The sequence below is a fragment of the Trematomus bernacchii genome, unplaced genomic scaffold (genome assembly GCF_902827165.1).
Source record: "Trematomus bernacchii unplaced genomic scaffold, fTreBer1.1, whole genome shotgun sequence".
Lineage (NCBI taxonomy): Eukaryota > Metazoa > Chordata > Actinopteri > Perciformes > Nototheniidae > Trematomus > Trematomus bernacchii.
Genome location: NW_022987531.1, coordinates 1,672,778 through 1,698,756, shown reverse-complemented (window position 1 = coordinate 1,698,756; position 25,979 = coordinate 1,672,778). Strand labels below are relative to the sequence as shown.

The window sequence follows — 25,979 nt, the reverse complement described above, 5'->3', positions numbered from 1 at the left end:
CAGTCCACCGAGCATGGTCGTTCATATGCAGTTTAACTGGAAGCTACTATTTCCGACAGCACGTCAAGGCATCAACCGTCCAAAGAAGCCGCATGTATAAGCAGCGGAGCCTCTGTCTCCTCCAATCAAAGCGCGGTCTCACTCAGCCCCGTCCAATGGGAATAGCGCGCGTGCAGGTGGCTGCACTATTATCAGAGGGTCCCGCTTCACTCCCAGGCTAGAGCGAGTCAATTTATGGAAAGACAAGTCGACCCTTTAATGGTTCCCATCAAAACCACTAAAAACATCATCAGACCGGCTGACTTCCGCGAGGACTCCTGTGGCGGACGCATGCAGCTTTCTCCCAGCTGACAACCGACCATAACAACCCGCGGAGAGACATTTTGGGACTTTCACCGAGCTCTTCCCTTCCCAAGAGAGAATAGAAGTTCGCTTTTTTAAGTTTTGCAACATTTCCAGAGTCTGCTTCTTCTTCACCCAGGATACTTTCACAGAAGGCGGTGCAGTGGCCTGGCTCCTGAACCTCTGCGCCTTCATTTACTCTCATTAGCTTTGTTTATTTCCTGTTTTTATCCAAACACATTTGGTGGTTCATGTTCACAAATGTTAGCGGTCGGGCAAATGGATGCTAACCGGCAGAGTGCTTTCGTCCTGGGCAGCACCCCGCTGGCGGCGCTGCACAACATGACCGAGATGAAAAACTCCCTGTTCCCGTACGCGCTGCAGCAGAGCCCCGGGGGCTTCAAGGCGCCCCAGTTCTCCTGCCTCAACTCCCAATTTGCCGGGGGGACCCCGCACGGAATAAGCGACATCCTGGGGAGACCCATCAACGCTGCCGGACAGCTGCTCTCCGCGTTCCCGCGGATAAACGGCCTGGCCAGCACCGCCGCCGCCGCAGCAGCCGCGGGGATGTACTTCAGCCCCGCCATGTCGCGGTACCCCAAGCCCCTGGCCGAGCTGCCGGGGAGGGCGCCCATCTTCTGGCCCGGGGTGATGCAGGGCAACCCCTGGAGGGACCCGCGGCTCCATTGTCCATGTAAGTCCTGTCTAAGGGGCTCTCTGTGAGAACACTTTCAGTTTTTGAATGCAGATGTGCGGTTGTAAAATATGTATAGCTGTGCTTCTCTCTATGTGATATTAGCCTGTATTTAAACATGTAACTGTCCAGCAAACCCACACAAACAAAAATAGCTAGACTAAATTGTACAGATTTCATAGCCCCTCTAAATGTATTGAAAAGATTTTTACAGCTGTATAAAAGGAATAGGCTACATATTATTAGTAGCCTAGTAGTGGTATTATTATTAGGCATATAATCACCATAGCATTGACACTCAATTCTAATGTGATTCTTGGCAGGACATTTCAACTTGTAAAATTAAAACTATAAAAGCACCATGGTAAATAATTTGTCAGTACACTCACCATGTAGGCTAGCTCAGACACACATTACCATTTTAGGGTTATTTAGAGTTGACTTTGAGGAGCATCACATTTAAAACAACATGCTTTATCAATATAAACAGCTGTCTGAGCCCTCACTCTGTATGTAACCATACTTCCTTGTATTTATGTTTGCAGCTCAAGCTATGATGTTGGACAAGGACGGGAAGAAGAAACACTCCAGACCGACCTTCTCAGGGCAGCAGATCTTTGCCCTGGAGAAAACTTTCGAGCAGACCAAATACCTGGCCGGGCCGGAGAGAGCCCGGCTGGCCTACTCTTTGGGGATGACCGAGAGTCAAGTCAAGGTAAACACCTGCTCATTCATTATTCAAATAGGGAAAAGGTTTCACTTTCCTGCAATCTGAGAACTATGAATTTGGCTCAGGCCACGATAATAAACGGTGTGTGATCGATCACATATATAACCTAATATTATTTCTATTTTTAAATAAGGTTGTTGTTATTATTAGTATTATTTGTTATTTATATTATGCATACAGGATTATTTACACCTGTTTTGATTAGTTTGATTTCTGATGTCTTGTTATTGGACCTGTTGAGCATCGTTTCGCCTCTGCTCCTCTACAGGTTTGGTTTCAGAACAGAAGGACCAAATGGCGGAAGAGACACGCGGCAGAAATGGCCACGGCCAAGAAGAAGCACGACTCTGAGACGGAGAAAATGAAGGAGAGCTCGGATAACGAGGACGACGACGAGTACAACAAACCGCTGGACCCAAACTCAGACGACGAGAAAATCACGAGACTGTTGAAAAAGCACAAGGCCACCAACCTGGCGCTGATCAGCCCCTGCAGCAACAGCTCGGACACCTTGTGATGCCCACAGCTGGGGGGGCACAGTAGGGGAGGGGGCCACAGAGACACGTCTTTCTGAACCCCATCCCACCTGACACTTCGAACATGCGCCTGATGGGATCGCATCATGCTCAGACAGAGCGAGAAAATGCGTAAAAACCGCTGTTGCGCACGAAAGACGCGCTCCCCAAAACATGTCCAGAGACGCTTTGGCTGCATCCAAACTTACCGACAGTGTAAAAACGGAGAGGAAACTCCTGTCCGAACTCAACAAGACTGGTGATTCAGCTGAAAGGACAACATAATACTGGAAAATGTTTGGCGACGCAAATCAGATTTTTACGCATTCAACTGGAGTTTTAACCACAGGTGTAAATGTAAAGAAACTATTATATACACACAATCCGGATCACTGTTGGCTCATTACTTGTTGACTTTTATTCCTCAAGCTGCTCCTCTTTATGTAATTCATGACACTTGTTACATTATTTCCCGCGCCACCTCTACCCAAGATTAGCAGCTTCTGTCACCTCTACAGCCAAGAGGGCCATCCATTTAGCCTCCAGCGAGAGTGGATGTTCCTGTTAATTGGTTTTCACTATATTTTCATCTGAAGAAAAAAGACAGCTTTTTTTTAAATTCTGAAGCCACACTTTTAGATCATTCAGCCTTAATGCAATTTGGGTTGAAGAAAAAGTAAATGTAGCTTTGAGAGGTGTCTGTACGCTTTTAACAGATTTATTAGCAGCCCACTGTGATCCGGATCCCAGACGCATGTTTCAGATGGCAGGTGTAGACGGGCCTGTGACGCTTCTAAAGCTCAGTTTAACCAGGGTATCCACTGTCCTAAAGGCACGAGGCCGCAGGTTTGACACGAATGAATGATTTGTGCTGCAGCCTAAAGATGAGATGAGATTGTATATATTTTTTACTGAATAAGTTATGTTGTTTCAACCAGTGGAAACGTGGCAGCCGGACGCGCTTACAGATAAACCTGCTGCTTCCTTTGTGTTCCTGCAGTGTGTCGGGCCATGGTCCGTCTGGTACCGGCACACCGCTGTAACCCGCTGCTGTAAATACCTGTAAAGGACAGCTAACAGAACACTCTCCATCATCTGGCCTCACTCAGCGGCAGAACACCGGCCACCGTTTCTGCTGGAATTAAAGAGTATTATTGCTTCCGGGAAGGTTATAGGAAGAAAAAAAACAACACTTTGTATTATGAATAAATTATTTAACAAGCATTTCTGTTGTATTACGGGTTTTGTTTTAATGTATGGGCTTAATATAAATTAAAAATAAATTCACGACTATCAATAATCGAATGTCATTATTATTGGCAACAATTGTGCTTTCAGGGCTTCATGCTGATTTAAAGTCTGAAGCGAATTTGATTATGAAAAAGGAAATGTATTTTATTATTTTAATTATTATTGATATTATTAATAGTAATGCGCCAAAGCACCTCCTTTAGTTTGATTCAGTTAGCGTGTCAACAGGGTTATTTTCTAAAACGCAAAATTAATTTAAAAACGGAAATTATCTATAGGTCCATCTTTTCTTTCATTAGGTGGTATTATAATAATTTTGGTATTACAACCAAATTATTAGCATTATTATAATCAAATATGAATGTATTAATATAATCACAGCATTCTCAAATGTTAAATAATTGGCAATTATTCAAAAATTATATTTTGTAACAAATTATAGATATTTGTCCGTTATTATATACAAGCACTGGTAACGTTTAAAAAAAATCAAAGCTCAGTGTGTTTTCTTGAAATAACGGATGTTTTATTTTTAGCTTCCTGTGGGCAGCCAGCAGTCTGACCTGTAGTTCAGGTCTTTATTAATATATGAAGGAGATGATATTGTTTATTATATTTAATCTGGAGCTCCTGACAGCAGAACGCCCCCCCTGTCCGGCTCGAGGTACTACACCTGTGTTCCTCCTGCAGGTTGTATCAATGGGAGCTTGCTGCAGTCTCTTTGGAGCAGAAATCAGAAGCCATACAATCAGATCCCACTGAGGAGGGATTTATAAATCATGCAGAAGTGAACAGCTGCTGCCACACTGCAGGGAGAAAAGGATTTATCCAGAAATAATTATTAAGATATATTTAGCCGAAATGTTCCTTTAGCTAATATTCCTAAATAATGTCTATATAGTGACTTTATTGACGTATTATTTTTTAAACGTTCTTTTAAGTAACCTTAACATTATATACAGCTTAATATTGGTTGTAAAGCCTGTCTGAAGGTTATTGTTAACATTTTAAATCGCTTGCTTTTCAATATGTTTAATATCAGATAAGCTGCATTGAAAGTATATTTGTTATTTAAATTGCATAACTAAATTCCATTACCATCACAAACTGGATATGAATTATTTCTTCTGTTTTTACATCTCTCGCTTTCTAACTTTTAATATATTCCCGTCAGTTATATTTTCCGTTAAAAGCCTAAACATCGCGAATTTCGGACAATAATTTGTATTTATTTCTGTAACTAAAAATATAGACTAGCCTATATGCCAACATCATAGCGGCATATGAGCTCATTTTGTCATACCCACGCCAATAAGAAATATAAATAGCCTAAATAAAGTTGATATTTCGAACTATACTCCTCTTTTTTCGATCGTGGCTGCTGGAAGAATATTTTAAACCAATTAAAGGTGTCATAGTGCACCCCCCTGAAGAGAAACGACCATATTCCAGTTCTTATTCTACACCCCGCCGTGGTGATATAGTGATAATACACTGATGAGCTCGTGCGGGGCTAATTGATGAAGACCTTTATCACGAGGGTCTCTTATTGTGGAGAGGAGAGAGAGAGGGAATGAGACAAACAGCCGTGAGCTCTAAAGGTATTTTTTTATTGCTTGAGAACTGCATCACCTACAGCAGGCCGTCCGGAGGGGGGGGGGGAGGGGGCTATAGAATAAAATCTCTATCTGCTTTATAAGATGGAGTGAAGAGAAACTGCGGCTTACTCCTACAGAACACCCACAGGGACAAAAACAAGCAGGGCCTACAAACCAAAATCACACAAGACAACATAAATTCTGCGGCAGGCACAAAATCATTTCCACTTGCAGTGATTTAGATGAAAAATAAATCACAGTCTGAAATCTGTAGTGTAGTAAATGAAATCGATACAAAAGAAACCTAATGCTCAATGATCTGCAAATAAGGCTGAAACAAATAAAAAGCTCCCTGCTCTTCCCGCGTTAGAGTTTCTCTCTTTTTTTACATGACATAATCAACACCGTTACCACTTATTCTAGAACTCTTACACATTTCATCTCGGTTTAGGATACTTGGCACCAAATGCAGTAACAACAAAAAAAATGACACACAAAAAAACATTTGAAGGATACCCAAGCCTATCTAAAATATCACATTCAGAACCATAATATTATAGAAATAAGTTAGAGTAAGAATAATAATGAACTAATGTGAGAGCTATATATGAAACAATATCTTATATACTTGCATGGTCTATGGCACTGCTTAAAACATTCTGGGAGGCGATCAATCACGAAGAGTCTCTACTCAAAGGTCACTCTCTGCACACTTCAGCATAAACATTTTGGTAAGAATTATAAATTATCTCTTTAAAAAGTACAGTATATAAAATGAGACTCAACTGATGTGTCAGGCATGGCAATGTGTTGTGCACACAACAACTCAAAAACAAAAATGTATATATTTATATATATATTTATAAATTGTTGAAATAAACGGAAAGGTTATCTGTTCCAACAAAGGGACCGCAAAGTTTGGTCAGAAAGAGAACGGCACTAAAATCATCAACAACTCTATGTTATACTGTCCAATGTACAAATAAACCTAACAATATAGATATACAACTTGTTTTTGCATTGCACTTAAAACACCTTACATACTGTGTGAGAGTAGCTCTATACAGAGAGGCATACCTAAAAATGGCAAGTACGGTGTCTAAAAGTAAGTAGTAGGACTGATTTAGATTAGAGTTTTGGCAACGAGGCTGCGGCATGGAAAAGAGTCGTCCGTCCTTTTTTTTTCTTCTTGGGGGGAATGGGGTTGCATGGCAACAGTGAGGTCAGCGATGTGTGTCTGTCTGGAGCCCTCGGTGCTCGTCCACATCTCAACAAGTGTTTTATGGAGAGAAAACGGCAGGGTGTAAGGATGAGGCGTCAGGACAACTGCAACTGCTCAGCACTGCTGAAAAACTTCAGTGTATGCTTGTGCAAAGTGTGTGTGTGTGTGTGTGTGTGTGTGTGTGTGCATGTGTGTGCATGCATGTGTGTGTCCTGTTTGTTTCTCTTGTGTTCTCACAGAGGCGCTTCTCGGAATATCTTCTCCCCCCTTTGGCAACACTTCCCTGTCGAGAGAAAAACACACATTTTTATTCATAAATGCCAAGTAGAGTTTCAATCAAATAAAAATGCCCACTTTTTTAATTTAAGCACAAGATGCAGTAAGTAAATCTCTTAAAATGACAAAGCATTTTAAGCTATAATTTTTCCACTGATGATGTTTTATTCTGGAATAAAACTCCTTCAAATACCATTTGTGCAAAGTCATGAGAACTCAGACAAATCAAACATACAATGGTGAGAATTATAGTAAAGAAAAATTAATATTTACCACGACATCACTGCACCACACAACACTTGTGCTTATTTGCATTAGGTTTACCTGCCCCCGCTGTTATTCGGAAGGACAGGAAGACAGGCTGGATGGGGGACAGAGACAGAGCAGTTAGACCCTGTGGGACAGGAGGACCCCCCCCCCTCTGACACACAGGTTAAACTCACAGGGCATTTTTGGGCCCGTGTGCTAACTACATTGGACATTTTTTAAACATGGCCTTCTGGGATTTTAGCAGTAGTGTGTGGCGGGGGGGTTCTGTCAGAGTGCTCAGGTCACCTCACACACACACTCGACCGTCTGTGTCACACTGACTTTTGATGAAAGACCTGACTTAAGGCGCCTCTCTCTCAGCGGACGACCCTCTGTCTGACACCCTCAGACTGGAGCGCCCGTGTTAAACTCTGTCTATACACTCAGCCCCTCTCTGTGCGCTCACACCCAACATATTTCAATTATTCTTTATAAAAGTGCTGCAGGAATGAGTCCTCAAACCCAGGAATGAGTCAGCATTTTTTAAATTCTGTTACCTAGCATCAACGTTTTTTTCTTTAATGGGTTTTTGATTAGATGCCTGAAATAAAATCTGTGGTAAAATATGAGATTTGTATGCACCCATCAGTAATGACCCCACTTTGGGAATTGTGAAGCTTTATGTGTCTTAATAAAGGTGGTTATGAAGTGGCTAACTTACATTACTAAAGCTTATCCCGTCATACACAGGTGTGTTTGTCATCATGTCATGAAACCATGGTAAAGTGCATGATATTTTTTTTACTCCCATTTCATCTGAGAAATCATAAAAGTGGTGTTTCTATTCAAAGTTTCTCTTGTCATAGGAAGGGAGTGTAGTCAGCAGGGTAACCTTTCAGTTCATGGCAGAATGAAATATTTATTTATTTATTGATCATATTGCTTTTAGAAAGAAGTTTCCTAAATTAAACCTGGTAAGGGATTAAGGTTATATATTCCACATTTCTAGTGTCTGTTACCACTGAATCTGTTCATATATTTATTTCATTAGCAATATGAAATGAGGGAACCAGCAGCTTCCCGGCCTGCAGGAATACGTGAGTAATGCTTTACATACGGCTCTGACTGCTGGTGGGGGACATTCTGATGCAGACTGAATATGTTTGTACACTTCTTTTGTAATTGTTGATCAGTGGGACTATGCTTGAAAATGTTCTTTCTACAACAGCCTTTACACTACTGGAAACTTAAACTATGAATAATAATACTGTTTGTTGATAAATGAGCCCACATGAATGTGAAAGTTGCAATTCAAATGAATGCAGGCAGAAGCAAGTGTAATATAAGTCAAATACATCTTATCCCCGTTAGTAACAATAAATATAGTTGGAACACATTGAAGGGGAATCATGTTGTTCCTAAAGTCCCTGTCCAATCATTTCAATTAACATCAAAAACTAGAGTGCTAAATATCAAATGTGTGATGTCATCAAGTATAAAGTCTGGAAGTGAGTCTCCTGGGAAATATAGAAAACTCAAATATTCTGTGGGTCCACAAACTCCTATTGATTTAATTCTTTCTTTATACTCGAAATGTACTACATTTGAGACCTTCTTCTGACTTGAAAATATAATATGAAAATTACATTTTGGAATTCTAAATGAAGTTTGCGTTCCCCTTTAAAATCCATATCTACACATGAAATACAGACAGGTGTTTCCCACTAGATGTTGTGAGCAGAGATCAGGGATCAGACTCACAGACTCAGTTTAGATAATGACATCATGACATCACAGTGAAGATGTGGCCCCAGAGGCCCCTCTCTTACCTTGTGGTCCCCCATGCAGACGTTGGGCCCGATGTTATCATAGACTACAGACTTCTCTTCGTTTTCAGGCTGCAGACACACAAAACCAAACATTATGGGATGATAAGGATGAGATGTATCTGTTGAATGGAACAGGCTGCAGTAACACATGCTGAGTCAGCAGCAGCGTGTGTTAGTACAATCATTACCTCACCTGTCATGTTTATGACACACTCATGGATCAGAAATCAATGCTCCGGCTTCATTAAGCACAATTAGCTGGGTTATGGTGGTGACTTTCCAAATAGAAGTCACTTAGAACTGCACCACCGTGGGATTCAAATGAATCAGGGGCTGAAGTGGCTGCACTCTTTTCCATATTTTTGTACTCTAGGAAACATTTTTGATTAACATTTGAAATAATTAGTTTAAGTTCAACAACATCCTAAACCAGTGCAGTCACTGTGTTCCGTTTATTTGTCATTTGCATTATATCGCTGGTTAATACATATATTTATACATTCATTCCAATCTGTTTTATAACTTCAATTGTATGGGGAATACTGGGGCCAAAATAAAAATGGGCACCAGTTAGAGAATGCGAAGAAATTAAAGGTTTATAATTTGCTAAATACATTCAGTTAATAGAATTGTGAGGGATGGCCGTGACTATAATCCAGCTGATTTACAGAAAGTAAAATGATGTTATATTATTGTTTTAGCGAACTTCTATGATGCCTGATTAATCGTTCATGATCGAGATGCATCACACACCGTACGTTTATTTCATGTGAAAGTTCTAACAGATCCCCACAGAGCAGTCGCACATCATCTGGTTTATGAAGGCTGAAGGCAGAAGGACCCCCCCCCCCCCCCCCCCCAGGACACGGTGAGGATTCATTCACAGAGTGGACGCTCTTCTGTTGCTACTGTCATCTGATCCTATCTGAGGGAACCATGTTTTGATATCACTGTTACCCGCTCACACACCAATCTGCAGCCTGGAGAATACAACACACACACACACACACACACACACACACACACACACACACACACACACACACACACACACACACACACACACACACACACACACACACACACACACACACACACACACACACACACACACACACACACACCACACACACACACACACACACACACACACACACACACACACACACACACACACACACCACACACACACACACACACACACACACACACACACACACACACACACACACACACACACACACACACACACACACACACACACACACACACACACACACACACACACACACACACACACACACACACACACACACACGGGTGCTGAGTGCTTCAGAAGAAAGAGACAGAGAGCTTGAGAATGAACCATAAAGTGAAATCCAAATGAACTTCAGCCCAATCCTGCGGCGGGGGGGTCAGCTCCACCTCACTCTACCTTTCCTCGGGGGCCACGCTCTGGTACCTCTCTATTTGTCTGGCAGCCGGGCCCCCGATTCGCTGCCTCCCAAAGCCAGAGATACATTCATCAAACACACACTTGATAATTTACAAAGGCAGCATAAAATTGTGGATTTTCGGGCTGCATAATCTTTAGACAGATAAACAAATTACCCGGGGGCTCCGGCAGAGAGGGAGTGCTCGCTCGGCTAAACATTCATTACCGGCGCTGGGGGCCGGGGCCCGCCGCGCAGCCAGCGGCAACCTTTGGCGTGTTAGGGCTCGGCAAGCAGAAAATAACATGATGGCGAGTTAACCGAGCGTGCCATGATAGATGAGGCCCGCCGCTGTTTACGGGCTGTGTCTCAACAATCTGTAACGCTGGAGCCACACTGTGTGCTCAGTGAATCATCAGCCAATCTGAGAACACACTAACCGTTCCACCGGCCCCCGCATTACAAGCAATTAGCCGGTGCTTGAGGAGGACAAAAGCAAACAACAACCCAGCTGTGTGTGTGTGAGACACTTTTTACATAATTCTGACACATTAAGTGGGTGAAATAAACTGGCTAGTCTCTGTTTTTAATATAGTTGTTGTTCTAGTGTGGCTTCCATTGGTAAAGAAGAAAGATCAGGAAGGGATTTCTGGGACAAAAGAGAGCCGAACTTCCTGAGCGCCCCCTGCTGTGGACTGTACCTGCACAATACACTCTGCAGGCCTGGAGGAATACAGGCCATTTCATAGATTTACATGAATCTCCTGGGTAGGGTTATCCAAAATAGGAAAAAACATATCGTGTCCAGAAATGCAGGTACTTTCCTTTTATGTGGCTATGTTACAGCATATTAAACTTGAATTGTCCATTGTAATGTACGATATAATTGCTGTGAAGCGTTTTTATTGTAACTACTTTCTACAGAAAAAATAGTCTGCTTGAAAAGCGCTTGCATGATGTTTGACGTTTGGACGACACATTTGACGCATGTGAGCGACTCGGACTTTAGAATTGGTGACTTGACTACAACACTGGCTTCATGTCTAACACACACACACACACACACACACACACACACAGACAGATCAAATACTGGAGTTTAAGCACTGGAAATACTTAATTCCACAGTGTTGGGGAATCTGAAATGGGAGAATAACACAAATCAAAAAGAGTTGTCTTATGGAAAACGGGTTTCAACAAATCTGGGAGAAATGTGCAGAGCAGCCAGACGGATCTCTTGGTAATCCAGCAAACAGAGAGGGAGCAGAGGATGGAGGTGGCAGATTGGCTGCAGTTTACAATGCTGGGATGGATTTGAAGCGGGGGCCTGCAGGGTTTCAATCCCCCAGGAAGGAGGCAGATCTGATGCTTCATGAAGAAGACTTTATAAGAGCTGGATATACTGTCTGGGTGGACCCGTGGCTTAGCGCTCCAAATTAATATTCACCGACACCTCATCCTTCCATCTGTGAAGTGCCAGAGGGTAATGTGGATGAAGGGCGATAGAGTGGTAGAAGTAAAGGGCGAGACATTTTTAAAAAGAGACCTGTGTTTCAGCTGAGGGAGGAATGGTGACATTTAGTTTAAAACACGACTCTTAAAAGCAATGGAAAGCCATGAATGGGGTCAGGAGGGGCAGGTCCGGCTCACCTTCAAGACCAGGTCCCTGGCAGAGGCAGACAGCAGGATCCGGTCGCACCAGGCGGGGCATCGGGTGTTCATGTACTGCTTCCCCTGGCTGCTGTCCTCACTGTACGGGTAACTGAGGAGACACAGCAGGACAGTGACGGAGAGAATCAAACATCGGTAGAAATGTATACATATGATGTCATAATGAGCTACTTGGTAGTGAATAGGACAGGCAATAAGAAAGGGTATAGATGGGTGCAGGAATGAGTCCTAAACCCCTGAATGAGTTTGCATTTTTTGGCACTTCCCAGGCTTTTTTAACATCATTTTGGTTCCCTAAATAAGGTCTGTGAATAAGACATAAAATACGTGAATAAATACCCCACTGGTGAATGTCCGAAGCTTTTCAGTGTGTTCAAAAAAGCGTTTGCTAACAAGTGTCTAAATGAGACGACTAAACAACATCACGCCCAACATTAGCCGCCTTTAGCATAGCGACAGTGACGTGAAGTCATGTAAGTAAGTAAGTAAGTAAAACTTTATTTATATAGCACCCTTCACAACAGGAATGTACAAAGTGCTTTACAGTATACAGTACACAATACACAATTCAAAGTACAACTATAAAATGTAGAAAAAAGCATAAAACACAGCAAGTAAAACATAGGATAAAACACCAATGAAAAACAGCTACAAACTCACCTCCTCTGACCGTGTTCTAGTTTATTTATAGCATTACATTAGCTATCTCTGGCAATTGCATTCACACTTCAACTATTTGTACTAAGAGTATTCTGCTGTAAGTATCAGAAACACGTGTTTGCCACACAATTGAATTCCAAAATCCAATGGAAAAATCATCTAATTGAGTCCATCAGCCTTCAGAAACAAGTCATCTCTACACTACTCTATAAATATGATTTGTATGAATCAACAAGGCTCCAGAAGCGTCATAAATATGAGACATCATCTGCTTTATCTCAGAGATCAAAATGTTTCCTGAGAAAACAGCAGGTCCATGAGTATGTCCAATCAGAGCCCTCTCTTGTATCAACACACATGAATGGCTCAATCAAAGCAATCTCTCTGTGCCAAATGTGCAGCTTGTGAGTGTGTGCTCGTGAGCGAGAGGAAGAGAGGAAGAGAGGAAGAAAGAAAGATTTATTCAAAGCGGGCCAGAGGGAGATTCAGTTGCCCATATGTATCGCTACATCCCTACAGAGTCATCAAAAACAGATTAGGTGCCGCAGCAAATGGCCATGAGAGATTGTATCTCTGAACAGCAGGGAACAATCGCATGATTTAAGCTCCGGCAGGGCTGGAGCCGGGCGGAGAGCCACAGAGCTGATACAGATTTACATTGTTGAGAATTCAATTTGCGCCTTCGGCTCATCAAACTGCTTCAACGCCACCAATCCAATTTGTTTGTCGGCGCTCATCAGGATGTAAGACCGGGCTTACGTACTGTAAGACCAATCCAATTTGCTCCTTCAGTGCCACACGTGCTAGCCGTAGCAGAACACAGAGTGCCTCCTCTCTGAGGATGGTGATATCCTAATGATAAAATAAACACACACATCGGCCCTCCGATTCATCACACTAGCCAACTTTTGATAGCTTAATTGGACTTTGTGCAAAAGGCAGAATGCATTTTATGAGCCTTTGGTTTGAGTTAGTTTGCGTATTATGTGTGCATTCAAATCTCTGTGGTTTCTACTGCAGCTGCAGCTACTACTGTAACTACAGACATCTTATCCACCATAATGAACGCTTTCATGCAGGCTTTTTGGCAATAGACTCCTTTCCCATTGCCAACCAACTAGTGTCTTTCTACTCTTTCTCCTGGTGTGTCACAATCTAAGCCAAGGCCGCGCTGGAGAGCAGAGTTTGAAAAGTCTCTAAAGCAGTTTCGGTGTTTGCTTCTTTTTTGATGACTGTTATTTACTTAGTTTCTTTTTTAAACTCTCACACTTGTTGGAACAAGACTAACAAAGATGGTTGTCATTCGAAAATCAACAAAGTAAAGTTATTTTCCGTCAATAGAGCTTCATGGCTTTGATGAGAGCAAACTGACTGTATGTGTGGTGTGGTAATAAACTATAACAATTGTCCAAATCCCTTTATTATACATTTACTTCAATACGCAGAAAAAAAGCATTTGCCAGATAAAAAGTGTAACTAATGTTAAAGCAACCAGTATTGCTAGTAATAGTAAAAAGTACTACTTTTGTGCTCACAGCTAACCAATCTTGTTCCAACCATGTATATCCCTTCTGATTAAACTTGGACTAATGCAAATGGAGAGAATTGAACAATGCTGCCAGGTTTTAATGTTCCATCTTAACAGAGTGGGTTTAGCTGTGCCCCGGTGACCCGGGGGTTAAGGCGCAGACCATGAACCGCAACATCCCCGGTTTGCATGCAACTGGAGACCTTTGTTTGACTGTATTCATGTCACCCTTCTGAAGGCTCAAGAATTACACTGATACTCACACAGGCCCTATCAGTGTGACAGCATATCTGGAAATAGCAGCAAAAACTATACATTTGAGTTTACTACAGCGCATGTTATGGAACTCAAGACAAACTATTCTGTCCCTGGTGAGGGAAAACATGTGAATTATGATAAGTGGTCTTCTCAGCTGCTATCTTGTTGCCTTTTCCCATTCTGTCTTGCTCAGGGCTCTGTCATTTCCTTTTCGCATGTTTATCACTTATTTTAATATGAATGTTAGCTAATCCCCATTCCTATGGCAGTGGCAATGTCTTGGTGGATCAAATATTCTGTGCATATCATGTTGTGTTCATGGATTTGATAAGATGATCATTTAATTTATTTTTTAGGTGCATTTTATACATAAAGCCTGGGACAAAAAATATAATAAGCCTTTTAGATCACCTCTGGCACATGCATAGCTTTGTTGATGATAATTGTCCATCTCCAGATGGACTACACACACACACACACACACACACACACACACACACACACACACACACACACACACACACACACACACACACACACACACACACACACACACACACACACACACACACACACACACACACACACACACACACACACACACACACACACACACACACACACACACACACACACACACACACACACACACACACACACACACACACACACACACACACACACACACACACACACACACACACACACACACACACACACACACACACACACACACACACACACACACACACACACACACACACACCCCACCAGGTGAACAAACAGACCTGTTGAAAGCTACTTAAAGAAGGTCCCTGCCTCCAATTAGCATTAATAGCACTTAAACCATGGGGGAAATGCATGGGGTTTTGGTATGCTAATCAAAGGGCTAAAGGAGTGATCCCGGGATAAAAGAGAGCATGAAGAATAGGATGAGTGAAACAGAGATAGACAAGGAGGCAGAGGAGAGGGGATAAAGACGGATCAGACAGAAAGAGGCAAAGTGAGGGTGGAAAAGAGCAAAGTCTTCAAAGGCCTGAGGAGCTGCTCCACTTCAGGGTGGCCTGAATGCTTCCTGAGGGACGGACCCCGGCCTTAAACAGCCTGTGAACAATCCTCCTATCAGGAGCCTCTGTTATAGCTTTATTGACTAACAAGCCCGGGGTCATTTTGGTGTTAAAGAGATTGAGAGAAAATCAAGTTTTCCCCCTCTCTCCTTCAAACAATGAACTCCCGCCTGATAGCAAACTTCCCCGAGCACTTCAGCAACAAAACTCCACTATCGTTCAGTCATTTTTGATGACAGCCAGCCATTGTAAAAGCTGATTAAAATACTCAACAATGGTCATTAAAGGGCAATTCTGCGTCCATGTGTGCAGCTATAGGTTGTTCCCCTTTCTGTTTCACCGCACCCTCCGCTGGCTCCGACAGAGATAACGCGTCTTAATGCAACAGCAAACAGTGGAATGGCGCGCTGGGGCCAAAGTGATTAATGTGTCCGATTAGCGAGCTCACAAACTTATCGGGCAAGGTAAACGGTCCGAGAGGGCGTGTGGGCTGGAGGCCGTCAGCTCATATCAGACCCTTATTGCCCAAAGCAAGACTAATTACACTAATTAATGGGCCAAGCTGATAGCTGCAACAATTGTGGACCTGTAAAGGAGGAGGATCTGCACTTCACCGTATCCACACAAACATACAGACCAAATCAGCAGCACAATTCTGTACACTACAACCTGCTCTGGAGCCAGGACTGATACGTTACACTGCCTAGAATTGTGAAATTGTAAAGTTACAGAGAGATAAATAACAAATACACAGCCATTAATGACATTTAGGAACAGATGTGACAGTAGGAACACAGGGGTGAGTCATTAAAGAGAAGTCTAACGTCTGATATTGCCACAATTAGATGTTATTGAAAAATGTGTTCTGTTGGAGTTTAAGATCCCTTGTAACATTTAGAAACTACACGCACATCTGACTTCCTTCAACTAGTTAATGCATCAGGGCCAAATGGTTATTTGTACTGGTAGTACTCAAAATGAAGATTATATGTAGTATGTCACATGCATTGTTTTTCTTTTAACCCTTTCACTACACTGGTTGCCCCTAAAAAAAAAATTGCAAAAGATAATAATTCTGGGAAAAGGATTTTGACTACAACAAGGTCCTCTGCCACAACATGCAGTCATTTGCAAGGTCTAATTTAAGTTACGGTTGAGCCAGGATGCATTCCCAATCCACACTTAATACTAATTCTAAGCATGTTTTTAAAATGCAAAGTGTTCAAAATGTAAAAGTGGAAATAATCAAGTTTAATCTAAATGGTCAGAAAATAAACCAAAACAAAATCTTTATCTTTGAATGTTTCATTGATGACACTATTCTCCTAAAGGTATTGCTAACTGACAGAGGCTTGCTAAATTCTCAGCTTGATTGAAATCATTATATAATTGTATATTGTGTTTGTGAAATATCTGTAAAAACGAGTTTAGGAAGTTAAGGTATATGATGTGTGAGATCAACATGCCGGTTTGAGCTTTCTGAACAGATCTGCCCAGTGACACCAGTGCCTTGAAATACATTGTCCATCCAAGAGGCCAATAACATTCTTTATAGTACATGATATGCTTACACACTATTCAAGCGTTCAGGTAAAGAAAAGTGCAACACATATGGCCGTCATAATTGTTGAATGATAGAAATATTTCTCTTGGTGCTTTTTCTTTTTACAGACATCACTTTTTGTGTAAAGTTGACATAAGTACACTGCATTCCTGCTTGCACTCCCATTCTTTTGTGTAGCTGACCACGGCCAACATGATACATGTGTGTGCGGTCGCCCATCGAGACGCTCCAGCACCCATTGAGAGCTCATTCATTCATGCTCGGTTTGGGGTTTAATGTTTGACTTGGCTGCTGACACATTACCCACATGTGTTCCGGCCGGCCTCAGCTTGTTTGTCTTGCAACAGAAAAAAGTGCTGAGGTGAGCACAGGCCCTACCTATGGTGTGTCACTCAGCCTCACCCAGCAGAGGGAGAGGCTCACATAGATTACCGTATACTATACAAGCTATTGGATGCATACAAACATGATCTGAATTACAGTTAAAGTATTAAGATATAAGCTGTGTTTAAAATGCAGATGTTGTAGGTAGACCCACTGCTGTAGGAGGACCAACATGCATCCTCAGGACCAGAAGCTGGACCCTGGCCTGGACGGCTCCAGACCAGACTTCCTTGTCTCACATTCTCTTATCTCCCCATCAAAAGCTATAAACTGTTTCTACAGAATGACAAATAAGTGACAGGCCAAACAGTGGGCTATGTGGGAGCTGAGTATTTAATGATGGCAATATAAACTAGGGATATAGGTAGGGCAGGAAGCCAAAGATAAGTCATAGGAACAGTAACATCAGTTCAAGGGTGTTAAAGAGCACTTGGGATGTTGGAGTGACCATTACCGGGATGGGATTGGGTAAAAGTCAGAAAGTGTGTGTTTCCAATGACTCGCCGCCTCCGAAGCTATGTTTGTTTGCCGTTGTCAGGGGAGGCTTGGCAAAACACAACACACACATACACACAGATTCAAAAAGATCAGCCAAATGCTATCAATAAAGCTGCATGTTTGCTTCAGTTTGTAGAGCTGGGAGACTCGCAGGCACAACATTGGCGTAGTGCAGTACAAACAGAGCGAAATGCCATCGGTAGCTCAAGGCTGTCAGCCTGCAGGAGTTCAGCTATGACACGCTCTGTCTTTAGCTCCTCTAAATGAAGACACAAAGACACAGATGGCATCCATTTCATCCCCTCTGTGTGAGACTGTGTTTAACAAAGCCTCCCTCTCAGTGGCATCATCTCAGGACAGGCAATGACACACGACAGTGGACCATCTTCAGCTATTATCGCCACAATGGCCCCTCATCATTTTCACAGGCTCTCTAGTAGTTAGAATGATGGATGCGCTGTTGGTTGTAAAACAATGTTCCTGTTCAGCAGATTGGCCTGTCACGCTGGATGCTGCGCTCGCACACGGAGCCACACACTTACAGTGTCTCGGACGCAGTGCTTTAACCAAACATTGTTGCTAAAGTGTGTCTGTGGTGCTCTTTAGATGGAGTCACACGCCTCCGATCCAGTACAGCGTGGCAGAGCAGAGAACAAGAAGCCTGTTCATGTTGGGATGCAAACAGTAGGGCTATAGGACTCATGTATGCTCAGTGGAAACACACAAACACACATGCAGAGAGGGTGACATCATACGGACAGGCCTTCAGAGGCTGGAGATGTTGTGTGAAGAGTGTTGTTCACAGAACAATGACACTGACTGTGTACAGGAGAGCCATCTGTGTGAGCACTTCCTATGAGCTCAAAACGAGTCTGCAGGAATTCTCCACTGCGCTGAAAACTCTCCCACATGTACTTATTAGCAGTTATTGAGGAACTGGCGGGGAGCCATTCGTGTCACTTGACCAGAATGTTCTCTCTCATCTGAAGGGCAAAGTCATTGAGCCTGGCATCAGCCTTCAAACCTCCCCCTTCCTCTTTCGTCAACCTGTGAATGTTGTAGCTTTCTCCATTTTGGCTTGTCTTCAGAGCAGCTTTGGGAAATGTATGCTAACGGGCCAAGGTTATTCCCAGGGTGCTTCCCAAACAGTGAAGACACAACTGTTTATCAGTTTCTGCCTCCTCACCGACCTCACCTCTGACCCCTGGGCCACACTCTACTTCTATGTTTCTTTCCACGTCTAGACTTGACAAACATGGAAACATGGGACTGGAGCCAGGCTGCTTCTCTAACACCTTCCCATCGCTCTCTCTATATGTACTTACAGAGAGGTTTTGGGTCAGCGTAGGATAAAGGGGAAATGCTTTAGAGATATTTGCCTGTGCTAGCAAATTCCCAGGTTATCGGCATCACCCTTTGAAAAAAGAGAACAGGTCACCAGCTCTTTTCCATCTTAAATGATACTTTATGTCCAAGTAGCCACAAGAGTATTTACCGGAGCTATGGATCTGGTTTTGATCCATTTAGTTGTGGCTTTTTACATTTGAGTTTTGCTAGAAGCACTGTTATAGGGAAAGCAATGCCATTTGGTCAATTGCATTGGTCCACACTGTAATATCTCCAACCATTGGATGGATTATCATAACATTTCATAGTTGTGTTTCCCAGAGGAAGAATCCTATGTTGCTGAACCCATGACTTTTGCCACATCAGTTCAAATCTGCTAGCATGCTAATATGCTAAACTAAAACGATGGCCATGGAAAACATACCTGCTAAACATCGTCCTGCAAGAATGAAAGGACTGTATCGCCTGTCCATAACAACTATCAGCATCAACAGCAGTGTGTACCTCTGTCCTACCTCACTGGTACCCAGATGTTATGTACTGAATGGCTCCTCTCTCCCACTGTACAAACAGACAAACGGGACAGCAGCCATACTTTCTTCTCCTACACTTCTCCATCGTTCCTTCCTTCCACCAACATTGCCTTCCACACCATCTTCCTGCTCGGAAATCACTCATGATTTATCCATTGATGGAGTTGTACCGCTGGTCTGATGTCACTCAAAATCCCCCTCAAAGCCCATTCCCAGTAACCATGTTACAGGCAAAATACATTCTTCCACTGCTCCCTCATTGTCCACTGAATTTCTTCCTGAAGCTGGGGTCCAGATTCAATTTTTGCATCGATCTCGTGCAAAAAAAGGGTAAAGAAATCAGATCAGAGGAGTACTAAAAGCTTTCCCCTACATCAATCCAAATACATGAATAAGTTACTGGTGGCTTGGTATGTTTTAGGGGATATTACCTTAGTTATGCCATTTCAAATATGAAATCAAAAGTACCATAATGTATAATAAAACCTACCATTATTTTCAGTCAAATGGCAATGCTGCAGCCTATGCTAGGAAAATGATCTAATAGATTGTTGCAGTCACATGCATTAAACACAGGAGAAACTGTGCCTAAATAAACGATTAGTTTCTAACCATTCGCTCATCTATTACGTCTCAGAAACCTGGTTGAGTGTTCATACCTGGGCTCCTGTGTACGAGCCGGCCTGCAGCAGCCGACTAGCTCCAGGTCCAACTGTGACAAGGCCCGGGCAAATTCCTCACCCTGGTGCCCAAGTACTTAAGACTTGTCACGGCCAACTTTGACAGACGACTTTTTGAAAGCAAAGAGATATGCATTTTACAGCATGAAGCCTCTGCAGTGACGCAGGGTGAAAAATGCATGTTTCATAATGTACAATAAAACCTACCAAAACTGGATGTCCATTCAAAACCACTCAGACCTAGCGACTGGTCTTTAACCTCCCTAAGTCCTCCCACACTGCCACACTTGTCCCTACTTCCACTGACTACCAGCCTGAATCTACTTTAAGACACTGGTACTGGCCTACCTTGCTGTGAAAGGATCAGGACATTCCTTCCAACATTTAGGAGATGATAAAACCAAACACTCCTGTAGAATCCCTTCGCTCTGCATCGGCCAATAGGCTCTCTACTCCCTCACTTCCTCACTGGAACCACGTACCCCTCTACAAAAACACCTGTCATGGTTCCAAAATGGTGGAACAAGCTCCCCATTGATATCAGGAGAGTAGACAGTATTCTGTTGCATACTGAAAACACGTTTGGACACTACTATGACAAATAATACATGTACTGGTCGCCGTGTGGAGGACCCAGGTTTGAATCCAGCCTGGGATCATTTACAAATGCCATCCCTTCTGTCTCCCTATTTCAACTCCGTCAATTTCCAATAAAGGCTAATCTAGCCCAAACATATACAATTTTTTTTTCATTCTGTACTTAGCACTTGGAAAGGTTTGGCTTATTTGAAACCGGATGTACTATCACTTATATTGGTTTGAGTGAGCGCTAATGTACCTGCAGAATTATTGCGGTTGCATCTTCATGGTTGAATGCACTTAATGTAAGTCACTTTGGATTAAAGTGTCAGCTAAATGTAATGTAAAAGATGTGATGAAACTGAAATGCTGGCCAGGGATGCTTCAGGTGTAGCAACACACATAGATGTAGTAGTTGCTGCATTGAGGCTATCTCTGGTATGTAAATCAGTCCAATCCAGTCCTTAGGTCAACCTTGACAACACGTCTAATTTTGAGACAACTTCCTACCCACCAGTGGACAGCAGACAGACAGAATTATCTCGCAGATTAAATGGTAGTGACTAGTATTGATTTATAGATCTGAACAAAAGTGAGCCGTGTGCGTGCATGAGTGTGTGTGTGTCAGCGAGGGTGTGTTCTGATGGCCTGCATTAAAAAGAGTAATAACCTCACAGATGGCGAGGGGCCGGTCCGGAGCGGGCTATGTGATGGAGAACAATCGTTGAGGCTTGATTGCTCAAGGAGCACAAGGCAGACCTGACAGGGGGAGGGGTGTGTGTGTGTGTGAAGTGGGAGGAGGGGGTTGTTTAAGTTTAACTAGGCCACTGCTACCCATTACAAGGCTGACAATGATATGGTTTGTCGCGCGCACAGAGTAGATCAAATCAAATTTCATATGCTGCTCCCGGGTTTCATCTATTTGATTCATCATCACCTCAAGTATGTGGAAATCATTTGTATTCTTCCAGAGCAGCCCATTCATCCCTCCCTGTGGAGAGATGATTCAGTATTATATGGATAGGTGCAAAAGTCAGCCAGTGTAAAAGGACAATAAATCCACCTGTCACTTATGCAAAGTGATGTAAATGGGGGTCTCTGATTAAGACACAGAGTCATTTAAAAAACAGGGACTAGCAGAACCTTGACACATGCACTCTCTCTTCCACACACACAGTCTGTAGCTGCGTTTTACACATGTATGCACACCATCTCAAACTCACACACGCGCTTTGATAGTATCTCAAGCCCACTCTCCTCTCACACACACACTAAAATCCCCCGCCGCCCCGCGCTGCCACCAGAGCAGTTTATCAAGTAATTATTGTTTGATTACAGCGTTTCATTATCTGCACTGATTGAGTCACAACCGACGGCAAAGGTCAAGCGCCATTAACGCGCTGCTCCCGAAACATATTTCCACGCCGGCCGCGTGTTTGCCCTCCCTCTCCTCTGAAAAGGCTAATTGCAAATGCATTTGTTTGAGGAAGAGGAGAGGAGACCACCCGCTCCAGTCTCCCCCATGTCCCACTGAGACGGAATATCAATGCAGCCCAAAGCACGCCGACACACACACATGAAAAAACACACACATGGGAGCAGTTTGGGACCATATCCAATCATACTTAACAACTGATAGCCATCAAATACAGATCCAAATGTGTTCATAAAACCATTTTGGACAATAAGGGGGTGATTGACTTCTTCTCATTTTACATATTAATTATGAGTTCTTCATGGCCAAGATCTGGTCAACATCACTGGGTTTACCAACATGTGATTGTACCCTGTGTAGTTAAAATACTGTTTACGTCGTGCAGCTCTGTTGGAAACGGAACAACTCTCCTGGATTATTTTAGTTTTATATTTATAAGTGCGTTAATAACTGCACGTTTGAATAAAACGTTGGATGACTAAATGTTTGCTTGTCTTTTGGAGTTTGCAGTGAGAACAGACATGCATCTGTTTCTAACACAACTTAATTCTACTAACAATCTGATTGTTTGGTAAACAGGAAGAAGAAAACGTGCCTCTAAAGCAGAGTAATAGCTCCCTGATCTGAAATCAGCTTCACCTAGCCTTTTTGCAAATTGTGCTGCTGTACATCCAAAATGTGCTTGGAAACGTGCAACCAATCGAAAAGGAAACTTGCTGTTGTCGTTGCGCTGGAAATTATTTCAAATTTGACCTTGATGTGCCCAACCTCGCAGTGACCAAATCACGTATCATGTGAACGCAGCTTAAGAGAGGCAGTAATGTTCAACATAATGTAAATACACTGCTAATAAAGAAATAACCACATATGATGAATGTAGTTGACCAAGCCATGCTGCTAGAGCGGCTTTAAAAAGACATCAGGACCTAATACCATTGCTGTCATTTCAGTAGCAGGAAATCAGACAGTAGTGTAGTTAGGTAGGTGTCAGTGTGAATGCATGTGTGAGAGTGATGTAAAATGGCTTCCTACCTGGGTGGAAAGGAGATCTCCAGCTCATGCAGCCGATCCTTGTACACCGACAGCTCTTTGTCATACTCTAAAAGCTGTGGAAAAACAAAATAAAAAGAACAGGAATTATGAGTGAGAGAAATTGTTATTCACATTTGTTTTTGTCTACATTTCTGGATCAAGGGAAATTCAACGGAGCTTGAAGTGAGCTCTTTTTCAACTCCGATCTGCTTAACATAAATACATTTTTAACACACTCTCAAAACCTTGGTTGGTACAAACAGTTTTCCCATGAGCTGTCATAGGTCAAACTCTAGAATTGTCTTCTGTAAAATAAGAAAAAGAAGTAGACTCATTCCAAAAAACAGGCACATGGCAAGACAAATTGAGGACAAAAAAACTGCCTTTTTTTGGACATTTTTTTTTTATATCTGATATTAACCTAGAAGCCACTACTTATCTATCATGAACCCGAGTGAGGGGTGGATGAGAATAAGCCAAATGAGAGTGCAGGAGAGTAGATTCCATCTTTTGCTATATTTAGTTATCTCCATGTTCCCCACGCTGGAGAAAATTGAAAGCAGTTGACCATTCGTGTGTGTGTGTGTGTGCTACTAGCCCTGTCCAATGGGGGTCTATTCCTCCACACTGACAGTGCATCCACACACTCTTCATCAATCATGTCTCCTCACCCAGCTGTACTCACTCACTAGAGTGTACACACACACGTCTCCCAATTTCCCCCCTTTCATAAAACCCATAAATCATTAGTGAAAAGTGCAATTAGCGACTCCTTGTACACATTAATTATCTGGGAGATGAACAGGTAGCTCGGGCACCTGCATGACTGCCTCCCTGAGAGACTGACAGCGACGTTTCCCAGCAACCCCGGAGGACCCCGCGCTAGCCCCGCCCCTTCCTTTCAGACAGGAAGACGTGGAGATATGTTCATTTGGTGGTAAATTGGGCTATTCTACATGTTTCAAACACCGGGCTACAATTATGTCCTGATGAAGAGCTCATCCCGGGCCGTGTGAGTCTGACAGCGGCTCTATAGGAAGATGACGTTAATGACATTACATCGCTGTATTACATGCAGCAATATGTTGATGGCTACATGATGAAATACCAGCGGGGATGACGCATAGCACATGGGTAATATTTGGAAGGACGTCCTCACAGAGTGGATACATGGGATATGATTATATCAGCAGAAGGTAACTACAGTCTTCCATCGTGGATGACATATTTATGTTGTGCATGTATCACCGTGTGTGTTGCCAGTCTTCAAGGCACTGTTGAGCACACACATGTTTAAAAAAATCAAGTATGTGCCATCGCGATGATGCTCGGTGTGTTGGTGTGTATGTGTGATTATGTGCCAGTGGTGTAGAACAGTGGCCATTACTTGCAGGCGGGGGGGGCCTCCCAGACGAGTCTCAGAGGTTCAGGAGGGCAGATGTGCTGCATTCATCAAACTCACAGAGCCGGGGTCACAGGAGAGACCCACACACTGTGGATGAGGGATGGCTGAGCAGGGGATGCAACCCCACGCTCCGCTGTACACCCGTCTCACCATCCACACACTGACACCGCCATGTGTGTGTGTGTGTGTGTGTGTGTGTGTGTGTGTGTGTGTGTGTGTGTGTGTGTGTGTGTGTTACAGTCTGACTGATGTTGGATTTATGAGGCCAAAAGCAATAAAGATCATTGAGAGTTGAACAGAATAAAAATCGGATAATTCATTGAGAAACTGAAATCTGTAAATATAATGCGCAATTGGCTTAAACCTGCATTCTTATACCGGCTAAAGGGGGGCAACTCCACTGGTCGCAAAAATAAGTCTAATTGTATAATGGTCTATGAGAAAATGCCCCTACTTTTCAGTTTGTGTAAGTACTGTGGCCGACAGGGGCAAACGCACTGCAACGTCCCGAAACACACGCGATGTGCTTTCAAAAATGTGTAAATATAAAAACCAAAGAACGTGCAAATCAAGAAACATCTTCACCAACATCAAAACACATGCCCACATTCGGGATTATAAAATTGTCCAACAATCACTGTTGTTAGAAACGTACTTTAAATGTAACTGTAAAAATGTGATCACATGATTCCTTCTGATTTAGTAAATGCTGCGCATGTTTCGTCAAGTTGGGGAATATTTTCGAAACGTTGGGCATGTTTTGTCAAGTTGCTGAGTTTTTTTTATTTGCATGTGTTTTGGTACATTTGTGTTTTTATACTTGCACCACTTTTTGAAGCTGCAGCGCGTTGAAAGTGTTTTGAGCCATTGTAGCACACTTGCCCTTGTTGGCCACCATATATAAGAGTATATTAAGCAATACATTCTCATACTTGAATAATGGCGCATGCCAAAATCAATAATTGACTATTTTACACATGTTTGCACCTGATTGTGTTTGTTTGAAGCTAAGCACCTCATTTTGTATGTGTGTGACAGTTTAAGCAGGGGATGAGCAACATATGGTTGTGTGTATCTACCTTAAGTGAATGTTGAGAAATTCATTCAGGTGAATGAAAAGCCCTGCAGCGACAAATTTCACACCACATTTCATCCCAGTGTCAATTAAGCATAATGCTCCGCTGCTCTGCCGGGTGAGT

The 25,979-nt window shown here is 42.8% G+C and overlaps 2 protein-coding genes across 3 annotated transcripts in view; one reads left to right on the top strand and one right to left on the bottom strand.

Moving 5' to 3' along the window:
* The first annotated feature begins 254 nt into the window (after window positions 1-254).
* nkx6.2 (NK6 homeobox 2) lies at window positions 255-3,537 on the top strand. Its single transcript, XM_034122470.1, has 3 exons — window positions 255-1,036; window positions 1,582-1,751; window positions 2,035-3,537. The coding sequence occupies exons 1-3, from the start codon at window positions 604-606 to the stop codon at window positions 2,281-2,283; spliced, it is 852 nt and encodes a 283-aa protein (XP_033978361.1). The 5' UTR covers window positions 255-603; the 3' UTR covers window positions 2,284-3,537.
* A 1,584-nt stretch (window positions 3,538-5,121) lies between these two features.
* LOC117475901 (inositol polyphosphate-5-phosphatase A) overlaps window positions 5,122-25,979 on the bottom strand; it is a 163,768-nt gene continuing 142,910 nt past the window's right edge. The window contains exons 12-16 of one of the 2 annotated variants that reach the window (XM_034122248.1): window positions 23,376-23,449; window positions 11,790-11,901; window positions 8,707-8,775; window positions 6,953-6,989; window positions 5,122-6,635 (exon numbers count right to left, since the gene is read on the bottom strand). In XM_034122248.1, coding sequence (XP_033978139.1) covers window positions 6,586-6,635; window positions 6,953-6,989; window positions 8,707-8,775; window positions 11,790-11,901; window positions 23,376-23,449 — 342 coding nt within the window. In that variant the 3' untranslated portion in view covers window positions 5,122-6,585. Of the gene's footprint in view, window positions 6,636-6,901; window positions 6,990-8,706; window positions 8,776-11,789; window positions 11,902-23,375; window positions 23,450-25,979 lie in introns of both variants that reach the window. The other variant, XM_034122256.1, reaches the window with a different exon arrangement.